Source organism: Lissotriton helveticus, chromosome 6 (assembly GCF_964261635.1).
Source record: "Lissotriton helveticus chromosome 6, aLisHel1.1, whole genome shotgun sequence".
NCBI lineage: Eukaryota > Metazoa > Chordata > Amphibia > Caudata > Salamandridae > Lissotriton > Lissotriton helveticus.
Genome location: NC_136067.1, coordinates 1,636,331,718 through 1,636,345,831, shown reverse-complemented (window position 1 = coordinate 1,636,345,831; position 14,114 = coordinate 1,636,331,718). Strand labels below are relative to the sequence as shown.

The following is a 14,114-nucleotide window of genomic DNA, read 5'->3' as shown; positions in this document are numbered from 1 at the left end:
AGGAGCAGGAGGCCCACGGGACACGTGTGTAGTGTTTGAACACACACGCGGGTTTCAATGCAAAGTCAATGGGCACGAACAAATTACGAAATAGGCAAATAAGGACAGTTCCGACTGGTTGAGACTAAAACTACAGGATACCTGGACACTAGGAGAGTCAATCTACCTATGAGCACCGAAATGCTCTCGTTACCTCACCCACGGGCTGCGGGTGCATAGGTGTGAAAGTGCGTCGGGTTTCCGCGTTGAAGTCAATGGAGCCTGGAAGAAAAGATGCTGCAGGCGACCAGGAGAGAGATGTCCGGAGGGATCCAAGGGTGGATCGATGAAGATGGAGACCTGAAAGCAGAGGGGACAGTGTTCAAAGTCACTAGCCAGTGACCGGTGTGGAATCTGGCCGGCCAATTGCGGTCAGGCAATCATTAATGTACTTCAGCCACGGGACTTTAAGTCTTCCGTCCAATGTTAAGGCTTCTTTTAATATTTCATGAGTGAGGGGTATATCCTTATTGAGCCAGCAATTCAGCCAGCACAATACTGGTGGCAGCAGTGTCCCTAGGGATAAAGACAGGAGTTTTGATAATAGACACCTGAGTAAAATAGTGCTCTCCTATAAGACAGGAGATGACATCCACAAATGGATGACTGACTGCTCTGGAGAGGGCCTGCAAAGTACAGCAGGTTCCCCAGAGTCCGTGGGCAGCTATATTGTGGCTCTCCTTTGAAGGTAAAGGCAGAGATAAGCTCTTCACTGTTAGAGATGAGGATGCTAATGACTACCGAGTCCTGAAAAATGCACTGATTGATGGGTTTGACCTAACAACTGAACAGTACAGGTTGATGTTCAGAGACACCCAGAAAACTCAGGCTCAGGATTGGACTGACTTTGTTGATTGTGCCACTAAGGCTTTGGAAGGCTGGTTACTGGGAAGTAAAGTTACTGATTACACAGGATTGTACAATCTTATAATGAGAGAACAAATCTTAAATAATTGTCAGAACCAGTTGTTGCATCAGCACCTGATTGAATCAGATCTGACCTCTCCCCAAGAATTGGGAAAGAAGGCAGACAGATGGGTCAGAACCAGGGTTAAGCAGCAGAACCAGAACCAGGGTGGTGGCCAGAAGAAAGCAGACCAAAAGGGTAGTAATCAGAATCAACAAAATGACCAGAAGTCTTCAACAGGGCCCCAACAATCTAAGGAGAGTGGGTCCCAGAATCCCCCAAAGAAGAAGAATGATGTTCAGAAGAAACCATGGTGCCAGTACTGTAAAAGTAAGACTCACTGGTTTAGTGAGTGCACCAAGAAAGGCTCAGCTCCTACCACTACTGCCCCTAAGGCAACTGCACCCCCTAGTACAGTTAGTAGTGGTAGTGTACCCCCCAAGGCTATAGTTGGGTTAACCCTGGGAACTGAGGTGGGTTCTGACTTAGTCAGAATACCTACTCAGGCTGTTCTTGTTTGTAGTGGGGACATGGATATGACCCCTACTGTAAGTCCCAGTGCTCTGGGCAAGTACAGGCAAACGCCTTTGATCAATGGAAAATGGCTCAAGTCTACAGGGACACATGTGCCAGTGTCACTATGGTGACACCAGCCTTTGTGGACCCTGATCAGATCATACTAGGTTCAGACTACCTAGTGACCAATGCTAGCAACGTCACTACCAATCACAGTATGGCAGTTGTTAACTTCTCCTGGGGAGGGGTAACTGGCCTCAAAAGAGTTGTAGTTAGTTCAGACCTCCCAGTGGAATGTCTTTTGGGCAATGATTTGGAATCCTCCTTATGGTCAGAAGTGGAGTATAGGACTCATGTTCAAACCAGTTGCTGGGGCACTCCAGCCCCAGCTCTGGCGCGAAACCTAACAAAGGATAGGGGGTGTAATTTCCCCCTTCCTGGTCCCACCCATGGGAGGGACCTAGTCGATAGTACAGCCCCCTTTAGCAGGATAAAGGTAGGAGCTGGTCCCATTCCAAATTAGATTATCCTGAACAACTTTACAAGAAGGAACTCTGGACTTCGACGTTCTGCTCCATAGAAGACTAAAGAATTCTCCCTTGTGGCCAAGGACCACCCTGCAACTGCAGGCACCATCAAGCGTCCTAGCGGTTCACTTTGTCGTCCTTCATGCCGGAACCAGACCTCAGAGCTCGACGAGACCCGGACTCCCAGACCTCTCTGACCTCTACCCACATCTGCAGCACAGCTGAGACCCGTAGGTGCAACGAGACACGTGGGACCGGCCATCTTTGAAGAACTGCACTTCGCTTCCAGCACGACCTCTGAGGTACCCTCGAGTGAGTGCTTTGGGGATTGAGAAGCCCCATCCCTTGGCCGGGTCTCGACCCTTAGCTCTTTTAGGAGATGTATCTCCTTGCTGGTGTTGTCTGGGGGTGAATTGTCGTTACTCTTCCGTTCTGGCCTTGGTGCCTTTCTCTGTTCTGGGCTGTGGTTGCACACTTCTTCGTCTGCTGTGCAATTTTTCACATGCTTTCTGCCCCCAAGGAGGCTGTTGTATTTGTTTGCAGGCTTGCCCTGCAGTGGCTGTGCTCTGTTCTTTCCCACCATGACTTTTGGTGCCATAGTGCCTGGCACTATTCTGGTTGGTGCTGTTCTTCACCATTCGTTTTTTCCCTTTCTGTTTAGCTCATTTTTTCACACACTGTTCTAGTATTCTCACAATTTTTGTTTGTGATGGCTCCGCGTTGTGGCGCGGAAAAGTTCTCAGAAGAAAACTGACATAGGCGTGCCGGGGTGGGACTTATCTATCCTCGCTGATGTCATGGACGTGGACGACGTCCGGGCGAAGTCACGTGGTGCCGTCCCCCCGGCGCGCAGGGATGCTGTGGCAAAAAGTTTTCCGGATCCAGTCTCATGCCTGGTGATAATTCTACGTTAAGGAATCTGCGGCTAGAATTGTCTCTACCAGAAACATCGTTACCGAAGGTAAGTAACTCGTACATTGTTTCCTTCCCTTTGCCCTACCCCCTCATTCTGTTCTGTTCTGTTTACCTCTGGGATGCACCACCAAGTTAAAACACCCAGAGTTAACACTAAGAGTTTTTCTGATGGAGATTCCTAACATTCTCCAGTATTACATCTTTCATAGATTCACATGCTTGTATCTTCCCCGTCGTCATGGTGGAAGTCTCACGGTAACAGAATGACCAATGCAGTATCATAGAGAAGAACAAACTGCATAGAAAAGCCCATAGGGACTGTATTATTTGGTAACCAGACCTCCTCATTGTTTGGTCCAAATGTCAGCCAATCAGCATTACTGCCCTGACCTCACACTCCCCAGCAGAACCTTCCTGCCTCAGATTTCCAACCGCCTTCGTGTGAGAAAGGAGTCTCCCTGAGCTCTGCTCAGTTTGTTGTTTCCAGTCTGGACTTTTGACCTTTTTCAACTGAATTTTCCTCTGGATAAGGTATTGCCTGTCGTTTATTTGCCTTAAAATGGCTGAAAGCTCAAAAAAAGAGGTTTTTCAGACCGCGCAGATCCTGTGGAAAGGCTAGGCTTTTCTCTGAAGATCCTCACAAGGACTTCCTATACTGTCTTCATCCAAAACATATTGCCAAGGATTGTAAATATTGTAGAACCTTCTCTGCTAAAACTTTGAGGGACAGAGAGGCTCGTCTGCTGTTGTGGCTTCAAAAAAAGAAGGCCGCATCAGATTCAGATTCTGGTGAGGAGTCTGCTACTCAAACACCTAAGAAGAGGAAGGCCTCACATTCTGAAGAGTTCGAGTCCGACTATCTCGTCGACTATCTCGAGTTCGACTATCTCGTCGACGAGGAAACCGTCGACGATGACCTCGTCGACGACGACAGTGACGACCTCGACGACGGAGACACCGTCGACGAGTGTTCCGTCGACGATGGTTCTGACGACGACTCCGTCGACGATGGCTCTGACGGCGGCGGCTCCGTCGACGATGGCTCCGTCGACGATAACGGCCTCGACGATGAGTGTGATTTCGACGGCGAAGGCCTATACATCGCCAAAGTCGAAGACCTTAATCTCCATCCGTTCATTTCAATCCTCAAGGGGTTCGTCAACGATAAGTAAATCGGCGGAATTCACGTCGTGGACGCAGATTTCTCCACTGCCTCCGTCCAATCTGCTGGAGCAAGACTCAGATGAGGAGGGATCTTCTGGAGTGGCCTATAGTCCCTCACAGCTTAAAATAAAGAGCCAGGACTCAGATGAGGAGGACGTTTTTTCAGTTAAGGAACGGACTCAGTCAAAGTCCTCCAGGTATGAATCTTTCCAGGAGACTGGTGACTATGGTGAGGATGAAGAACAGCAGGAAGAAGCTAGAGAAGAGTCAGTCTCCATGTCTACATCTCTAGTATCTGACCTGAGGCTTATGATTAATGACTATTATCGTCGTTTTCCAGAGGCAAATGCGCCTCTGCCATCTACACCGGCTCCTGCAGCGCAACCTCCGGGGGCCCAAAATACACATCAAGAGCAGACTCTACGTTCGCCACCAGTGGTGACAATCAGAGACGACCTGACCGACACCGATGATGATGATCAGCCTGAGGAGGGTGAGCTTCTACAGGATAATTCGGGAGGCCAGGAATGGAATGAGTATGTTTTGCCGTCAGCTCCCTCGCCTACTCCGGCCCCATCCGTTTCTCCTCCTCAGGATATTGGAGGATTCCACGACATTATAGAGAAGGCAGCTAGAAGATTCGATCTAGAGATGGAAGTTCAAGAAACGGAATGTTTCTTATACGACTTCAAAGACAGCGCTAGAAAGTCTTCACGATCAATCCCAATTATCCAACATATTTGGGATGAAGGTCTAAACATTTTGAAAACGCCGGCATCCATTGCGGTTTCGGTTCCTAGAATCGAAAAGAAATACAGAGCACCAGAGTCTTCTCCGGCCAGCCTGATAGGACACCCTAGGCTAGAATCGGTGTTGACACAAGCGGCACAAAGGAACTCCAAAAACCCAGTTTCCACTTCAATGGTGCCGCCAGACAAGGAGGGAAGGAGAATGGACGGAGCTGGAAAAAGGTTTGCAGTGATGGCAGCCTCTACTATTAAAGCAGCCAATGCTATGGCTCTACTCAGCTGCTTTAACAGACAAATGTGGTCGGATTTGGCGCCCATTTTAGCGGCACTCCCGGAGGACAAGAAGGAAAAGGCAACTGCTATCCTTCGTGATGGAGCGAAATCAGCCTCGGAATCGATCGATGTTGCCATGGATGTCTCCTCTATGGCCTTTAGACACATGGCGGGAGCAGTTTCTCTTCGAAGACAGGGTTGGTTAAAGGCACCTCGTTCAGGCCTGAGGTGCAGGCGAAGATTATCGACATGGCCTTTGATGGCGAAAATCTATTCGGCAAGCATGTAGATGAGGCCCTGCAGGGTATTAAGTCGGACACAGATACCGCGAGAGCACTGGGGTCTCTTCAACAAGGAAGGTTTCAGTCCTTTCGCAAAAGAGATGCGAGAGGCCAATTCAATCAGCGTTCTACATATCAATCCAACAGGTATCAGCCCTATAACCAGCAGAGCTATAGGCAATTGAATACAGGTCAACAATATAGGTCTTCCAACTCTTCCTTTCAGCAGCAGCCCAGAGGCAAGTCTTCTAACAGAGGAAAGAATCAGCAGTCTAATAGACGACAATGATCTCATGTTGGCGATCTCCACTCAGCAAGTTCCTGAAAATGACCACTATCTGTCTCTATTCTTCAAAAATTGGCTGTCCATAACATCGGACAAATGGGTTTTGGACGTAATAAAAAGGGGCCATACCCTAGAGTTTGTGCAAATCCCACCAGAGCATCCCCCGGTGTTCAGACACCATCAACATTCTCAGGAGCTGAAAAAGGAGGTCCTTTCACTCCTACAAAAGGGGGCTATAGAGGAGGTTCTTCGACATCACAGAGGGAAAGGCTTTTATTCACATTTCTTCCTCATCAAAAAGAAGCAAACTACAAAATGGAGACAGGTATTGGATTTGAGGGATCTAAATCAATACATAAAGAAAATTCCCTTTCAAATGCTCTCGCTGCAAGAGATCCTTCTCCTGCTAAAGAGGAAGGACTTCATGGCTTTATTGGATCTTATGGATGCATACTGCCATATACCAATTCATCGAAAGCACAGAAAGTATCTGAGGTTTGTTGTGGAGAGTCGCCATTTTCAATTCAAAGTGTTGCCATTCGGCCTCAAATCGGCCCGAGGGTATTTACGAAATGCATAGCCCCGGTGGCGGCCCACTTAAGGTTGAAGGGTCACTGCATTTACCCATATCTCGACAATTGGCTTGTGACAGGTCCATCCTTCAAAAAGGCCAAGACATCCCTAAATTGCTGCATCAGACTGTTTCAACGGTTAGGCCTGCGGATCAACTCAGAAAAGTCATCACTGATCGCAGCACTAGGCATTCAATTCCTAGGAGCATGGATATGCACAAAGGAAGCGACAGCATATCCTTCGAAGGAAAGGATCAAAAAAATTATGGGCCTAGCAACCTCTCTGCGAGCAAAAAGGTTCTCTTCTGTGAGGATATACAAATCCTTGTTGGGAATGATATCATCTTGTATCCCACTAGGTTCCAAACTGCCGTCTTCGGATGAGACCTTTACAGGAACAGCTAGACGAGCAGTGGGTGCAATTGAAAGGGACATTCGAAGATCGGATCATCATATCTCATCGAATGAAGGTGGCCATGTCATGGTGGAAGATTCGGGAGAACTTGAATCAGGGTCTGCCTTTCGAACCACAGAGTCACAAATATGTGATGACGTCCGATGCATCACTGCAAGGATGGGGTGCGCACCTTCAGGAGCTGGAAATCCAGGGTCTCTGGTCGGAATGGGAAGCGCAACTTCACATAAATATGTTGGAGCTCAAAGCGGTTTTTCTGGGGCTTCAAGCATTTCTACCCAGAGTTCAGGGATCGTCGGTGCTTGTGCAGACAGACAGCACCACGACAATGTTTTATCTCCTCAAGCAAGGGGGAACACGGTCCAAACAGCTTTCCATGCTGGCGCAAAGGATTTGGAAATGGCTGATAAGACAAGACATCTCTATTCAGGTACAACATATTCAGGGCATTCTCAATACAAGGGCAGATATCCTAAGTCGCACGGGGAGTGTGTCGCACGAGTGGGAGCTGAACAACACCCAGCTTCGCAGAGTGTTTCAAAAATGGGGCACACCAATGTTTGATTTGTTCGCGACGCAGGACAACTCAAAATGCAAGCAGTTTGCGTCCAGGTACCCTCAACAAGATTCCAAAGGAAATGCGTTTCACCTGGACTGGACGGGAATGTTCGCGTATGCGTTTCCTCCATTTCCATTGATTCCAAGAGTGCTTCGCAATATAAGATCAGAACTATGTCAGGTTATTGTGGTGGCACCAGCTTGGCCGAGACAAGCATGGTTTTCAGACCCGCTACATCTTTCAAAGGGCAACAAGTTGCAGTTCCCGACGTTCCAGAACCTCATATCAATGAGCAACGGCCAGATTCTACACCCGGACCTGACATCGCTAAAATTATACGCATGGAACCTCATGAGCGAGAATTCCAGTCCATGATCATACCGCACGATTGCAGGGACATATCGCAATCTAGGGCTACGTCTACGAATAAAACGTACACAGCGAAATGGACACGTTTCTGTCACTGGTGTGCTGGTAAAGAACTTCACCCGCTTACAGTACCCCCTGAAGGTATTTTGCCTTACTTGCTGTCATTATCAAAAGCAGGCCTGTCTCATGTCTCTTTAAAAGTGCATTTGGCGGCAATATCAAGATTCAGGAGGGTGCCGAATGAGCTGTCTCTTTGGTCTCACAGACTAATCAAAGAATTTGTCAAAGGGCTCTTTAGAGCTTTTCCACCCGTTCAACGGCCGCCAATACCCTGGCAACTCAATACAGTTCTGGCACAACTTATGAGGCCACCATTCGAGCCTATACACAAGGTAGACTTACAATTTATCTCATGGAAGACAGCTCTGCTTCTAGCACTCACCTCGACGAGGAGAGTTAGCGAAATTCAGGCCTTCTCAGTGGAAGAGCCTTTTCTCCAATTTCGTCAGGACAGAGTGATACTAAGTACAAATCCGAAATTTATACCCAAGGTTCCAACTTCGTTCCATCTTAATGAACCAATTATTTTGCCAACTTTTTTCAGCATTCTTCTGATGCAGAAAGGGCTCTACACTCCTTGGATATCTCCAGGTGTTTGAAATTTTACATTGAGCGAACAAAAACGTTTCGGAAATCGAAACAATTACTTGTTGCGTTTGAGGGTCAGAGAAAAGGTCTGCCTCTGTCAAGACTGAGTATTGCCAGATGGATATCGTCGGCAATTATTAAATGTCATGAAAAAGCTGGAAAGCTGCTGCGTTCCAGGGTGAATGCTCACTCCACAAGAAAGATGGCGACATCTATGGCATTGTTTGCAGGAGTGTCTCTGCCTGACATCTGCAGAGCGGCAACGTGGACGAGTGTGCATTCATTTACCAAGCACTACTGTCTGGACACTGCGTGGAAAGAGGACACAGCAGTGGGACACGCTGTTCTGAGACGTCTGTTCCAATAAGGTATTCTTTGCTCTGTGTTTATATTATGTACAGTATATATTTTAAGTCTATTATAGTATAGATGGTTTAATAAGTCTTTCTTTGAAGAAATTACCATGTACGCTATGCTATGAATGATGTTCGGTTTTATTCTTATTTGCTATGCGTATATTCAAATTATGTTTTAAAAGTATCTAAGCAACAGAACCATTCTGCTGAGTTCTACCATGGAAACACTCCAGATTTTGGGTACTACTTGCTACTCTGATACAAGCATGTGAATCTATGAAAGAAGTGGAGAAGCGTGGCTCAATGGTTAGAGCATTTACAACAAGGGGTGGTGAGGGACAGAGTCTCTGAATTAAGCAGAATACTCTCACCCAGTCAAAAGATCAGGGCTAGATCCAACACCGTTTTTTAGCTCATTGCACCATCCCAGTTTCAGAACCTGGCTGTATGCAAATTAGTCTGTTCCTGTCCCAGTGCATGATGGGAACAGGGCAAACCAAACTACAAAAGCCAATTCTTACACTGGGAAGGAAACAAGCTTCCGGGGACCGGTTTCTGGCATTACAGCCGTCTTCGGCCCGGCTTGCTTGAATCCTGATGGTGCAATGGTTAGAGCGTCAGACCCTGATGCAGAGGTCTGGCCCGGGACCAGGGTTCAATTCCCGCCTCGGCGGCTCTTGGACTCAATTTCCCCGGAACTGATAATTCTTGCCTCTGTGCCTAGTCTAATCATGGGTCCCACTCTGTGACTCTGGGCAATAGCTTGCTTAATCTCCACAATGGCCCCAGCAGCGCTTGGATGCCTGGCTTCACCTTGGGGGTGCCCAGGAGTGGACATTTCACAGGAAAGCCAGGATGGGTTCCACAGCGGTATGAATACAGCACTACGAGGCATCCGGGTAGAAGTACGCTATATAAATACAATACATTTACATTTACATAAGATGTAATACTGGAGAAGGAATTAGTTACTTACCTGTACACTATAGTTCTCCAGTATTATCTTTCATAGATTCACATGCGCCCACCCACCTCCCCGTTTCTCAGGTAGAACCTGTTATCTCTGTATTTATCCATGTCTCGCACTCGGGGCTGGAAATCTGAGGCAGGAAGGTTCTGCTGGGGAGTGTGAGGTCAGGGCAGTAATGCTGATTGGCTGACTTTTGGACCAAACAATGAGGAGATCTGGTTACCAAATAATACAGTCCCTATGGGCTTTTCTATGCAGTTTTTTCTTCTCTATGATACTGCTTTGGTCATTCTGTTACCATGAGACTCCCACCATGATGACGGGGAAGATACAAGCATGTGAATCTATGAAAGATAATACTGGAGAACTACAGTGTACAGGTAAGTAACTAATTCCTTTCTTAGCTTCCCATGTAAAGTCTCTCCCGGAAAAGACGTTACCGAAAGTAACTTGTTAATTACTGCTTAAAACAAAGCTATCCACCAGCGTTTAGCCTGCAGCAGTCTTCTTCTGCCTCCCCATGCCTCTCCCGTGCACCCCGAACCTGCCCCATCCATCCCAAACCTGCCCCATCCATCCCAAACCTGCCCCATCCATCGCAAACCTGCCCATCCACCCCAAACCTGCCCATCCACCCCACTCACCATAGTTTCCCGTCTGCTAGGCTAGATTTCTGTAACTAGCTCGGACTGCCTCTGACCTGCAAATCGTGGTTAGCTATGCATAAACCAGTTTAAGTATTGGACTGCAGGTCGGTATATTGCCATGATATTTCGTGTTGACAATAACGCAGTTGTATGTACAAGAGCAACAATTTGCGAATTAGACTTAATAAATAATTGCGTGATTATGTTCTTAAAAAATGTTTGTTTGGATTGTTGTCACATCTGTCTTCTGTAGATCGCACCAGTAGAAAACGATAACAACTATGATGAGCTGAAAAGAGATGCAAAAACATGTTTATCACTCATGTCCCAGGGACTGTTGTACCCCGAGCAAGCAACATCGGTGCTTCAAGCTTTGCAACAGGTAAGACACTTTGGAAATACTTTTAATTATGGTTGTTGTTTTTTTCATAATGTTTTAAATAAAATCCTGTGTCGCAGATCTGGGTTAAATCCATCATCATTCTTTAGCTCACTTCGCCACCCCAGTTCAGATATAGCTATATGCAAATCAGTCTTGGCCCTTTGCCTCATCGAAAAAATGAAAGTAGACTTTTGAGAGTGATTGGGAGTAAAAAGATTTAGTCCAAGTGTCTTTAAAAGAGGAGGCTTCGAGTTCTTTTTTGAAGGTAGGATGGTATGAGGTAATTCTAAAGGTCGTAGGGAGGGAGTTCCAATTTTTGTGGCACTTCCGGAGAATGACAGTCTCATGAATCGGCCTCATTTGAAGGTGGGGGGCTCCAGGGGAAGGGATTGAGCGTTTTCTGAACTCCGTTTAGTGCTGGGAATTCTCATTATTTCAGTTAGGTACACAAGCAAAGAGGAGTGTGCAGTGCCTTGTGTTTAATGCAGGAAGTGTTGCATCTGGCTGTCACTTCTACTGCCAGCCATTGAAGGGATAGTACATCTAAAAGAAACACGTTAGTTAGATTCCTTACCTTAGAATATCCCCAGGCGTCAGACTGGATCCGGAAAGTTTTCGTCAGCAGTACCCCTGCGCGTCGGTAGGCGTTGTGTGCAGCTCCGCGTTCGTCGTCGGCGTTGTGATCGCTGGGATGATGTCGTCGGAGTACTTAGACGCCATCCTCGCGCGCTGACGTCAGTAATTCTTTTTTCCACGCCAGCAAGAGCAGATCCCGGAAGAGCTTGTACCCTAGTCACTTTTTTACTAACTTTTTGGCCTATTTTGGCTTTTTCGATTCGACATATGGTGCCGGTAGGGATGCCTGGGTTCAAACCGTGCGATGCCTGTCACCGGCTGATGTCGGTGACTGACCCGCACCGCCGGTGTCTCTACTGACTCGGGGCCGACCACGACGACAAGTCATGCCCTGACTGCCGGGCATTGACCTCAAAAGCTAGGCGGGAGCGGTCCCGTAAGCTTCTCGAGCTCAGGCAGTCGGCTACGTGCCACTTGAGGTCCCGGTCGAGTAGGAAGACGAGGGACCGGTCGCGGAGCCGAAGCCAACGCCGCTTGTCGAGCCACCACCACTCGTCAGGCTCCAAGTCCTCGGGTAAGTCGAGGCACTCCAAGAAGAAGTGGAGGAGACGACATCGCTCTTATGACTCCCCTCGCCGGTCGCGCGACCCGGCCGAGAGTTCGGGTGGCTCCACCCACGCGGCTCCGCCGGAGCGGCAGGCGTCTCATCCGGTCCCGCACCCTCCGATACCTGGGCTCAATGCGACAGTGTCTGGGCCTCAGTGAAGGAGGACGTATTTAAGGAACAGTGGTTCAGGGGTGGCCTAATAAGGTCCTTGAGAGAATATCTGCAGTGTATAATTAATTAACACTTAGGGAGCTTGAGGTGTAGGTAGACATAAACTCATTAGTTTATTCTCATTTTCTAGGATATAAAAAATATATATCAAAGACGTTTCAGGTGCTCATATTGGTGACAAAGTGCAGAACGTGACATAAGTGAACATAGTGAAGACGAAAGAACACGTCACACAACAACAAGGTATAAACCACATAAATATATACAGTAGAGTGGGGGTATTTCCTTGGATAGGTCGACGGCGTTTCGATCTATAGTGATTTTAGATCATCCTCAGGACTGATGAGCTTCCTGAAATCTCCAAATGAATTGGTGGGCGTGATAAATCAATTCAAGATTAAAACGGAGTCCTCGAAAAATACAGCGGTCAGATTTCTTATCTGATTTTCTATACAATTATAATCCATCGGTCATTGTGACAGTAGTACTGCAGTGGTGATTAAATATTCGCTTGAGTCGAATTTAAAGTTCTATGATTTTTGGATCGGTTAAAATTAATGATGGTATGTAGGTCTCCTGAGTAAATTTTAATAAGCCCGTGGTCCGTAGTTGGAGGTCCGAAGGGCGGCTCACTTGCTTCTGAGGAGAAGGGTTCGTCCTCGAAACAAATCGCCTCGACTTAATCAGGGCGATTCGGGAGCTGCAGGGTGGAGTCCGGTCGTGTCGTTTCCTCGCTGCTCTCTTCGTGAGAGCAGCGAGGAAACGAGACGACCGGACTCCACCCTGCAGCTCCCGAATCGCCCTGATTAAGTCGAGGCGATTTGTTTCGAGGACGAACCCTTCTCCTCAGAAGCAAGTGAGCCGCCCTTCGGACCTCCAACTACGGACCACGGGCTTATTAAAATTTACTCCAGAGACCTACATACCATCATTAATTTTAACCGATCCAAAAATCATAGAACTTTAAATTCGACTCAAGCGAATATTTAATCACCACTGCAGTACTACTGTCACAATGACCGATGGATTATAATTGTATAGAAAATCAGATAATAAATCTGACCGCTGTATTTTTCGAGGACTCCGTTTTAATCTTGAATTGATTTATCACGCCCACCAATTCATTTGGAGATTTCAGGAAGCTCATCAGTCCTGAGGATGATCTAAAATCACTATAGATCGAAACGCCGTCGACCTATCCAAGGAAATACCCCCACTCTACTGTATATATTTATGTGGTTTATACCTTGTTGTTGTGTGACGTGTTCTTTCGTCTTCACTATGTTCACTTATGTCACGTTCTGCACTTTGTCACCAATATGAGCACCTGAAACGTCTTTGATATATATTTTTTTATATGCTAGAAAATGAGAATAAACTAATGAGTTTATGTCTACCTACACCTCAAGCTCCCTAAGTGTTAATTAATTATACACTGCAGATATTCTCTCAAGGACCTTATTAGGCCACCCCTGAACCACTGTTCCTTAAATACGTTTTCACCCCAGGTTCGCTTTATGGGGTACCCTTGTTCTCAAAATATACATCAGTGAAGGAGGAGGCCAAGACACGGCTCGCCCAGGCTCTTGCTGAGGGGCGAGATGCGGCACGGTATTCCATCCGGTGTGGACTCGATACCACGGACTTGCTGAGCAGAGCGATTTCCACGAAGGTGGCAATCCGTCGCCACTCCTGGCTGAGGTCCACCAATTTTTCAAGTGATGTCCAGAACACGCTCATGGACATGCCCTTTGATGGCCGTCGCCTTTTTGGCGACAAAGCAGACAGTGCTCTTGAGCGTTACAAGGACTCCAGGGCTACGGCCAAGTCCTTGGGCCTTTCGGGCCAGCACCAGCAAACTTCTGCTTTTCGCCCCTTTTGTGGCCAAGGAAGGGGCGACCCCACACGTTCGTCCAGCCACAGGCCTCAACGTGGTCATGGACGTGGGAACCGCCATGGCGATGCAGGGGGACAATGTAGGAGAGTGGGGTCTGAAATCCTATGGTCACCCCAGATTTTTGCTTTTTGCTTCACTGGTTTACGACTTTCCCTGGCTGTGGGCCTGCTAATCAGACCTACAGCCTAGCTGTTGTCTCTCTAAATTGACAACCATGTACTTTAGGTGCATTTACCAATTGGTACTGGGCCACCTTATCAGTCCCTGTACAGTGTACCTTAGGTATCC

The 14,114-nt window shown here is 47.4% G+C and overlaps 1 protein-coding gene across 2 annotated transcripts in view; it reads left to right on the top strand.

The window, feature by feature from the left end:
- Positions 1-14,114, top strand: part of PSME4 (proteasome activator subunit 4) — a 1,411,622-nt gene that overhangs the window by 1,178,281 nt on the left and 219,227 nt on the right. For both annotated transcript variants that reach the window (XM_078649478.1, XM_078649477.1), the window contains one exon: positions 10,447-10,575. In XM_078649478.1, coding sequence (XP_078505604.1) covers positions 10,447-10,575 — 129 coding nt within the window. The remainder of the gene's footprint in view (positions 1-10,446; positions 10,576-14,114) is intronic.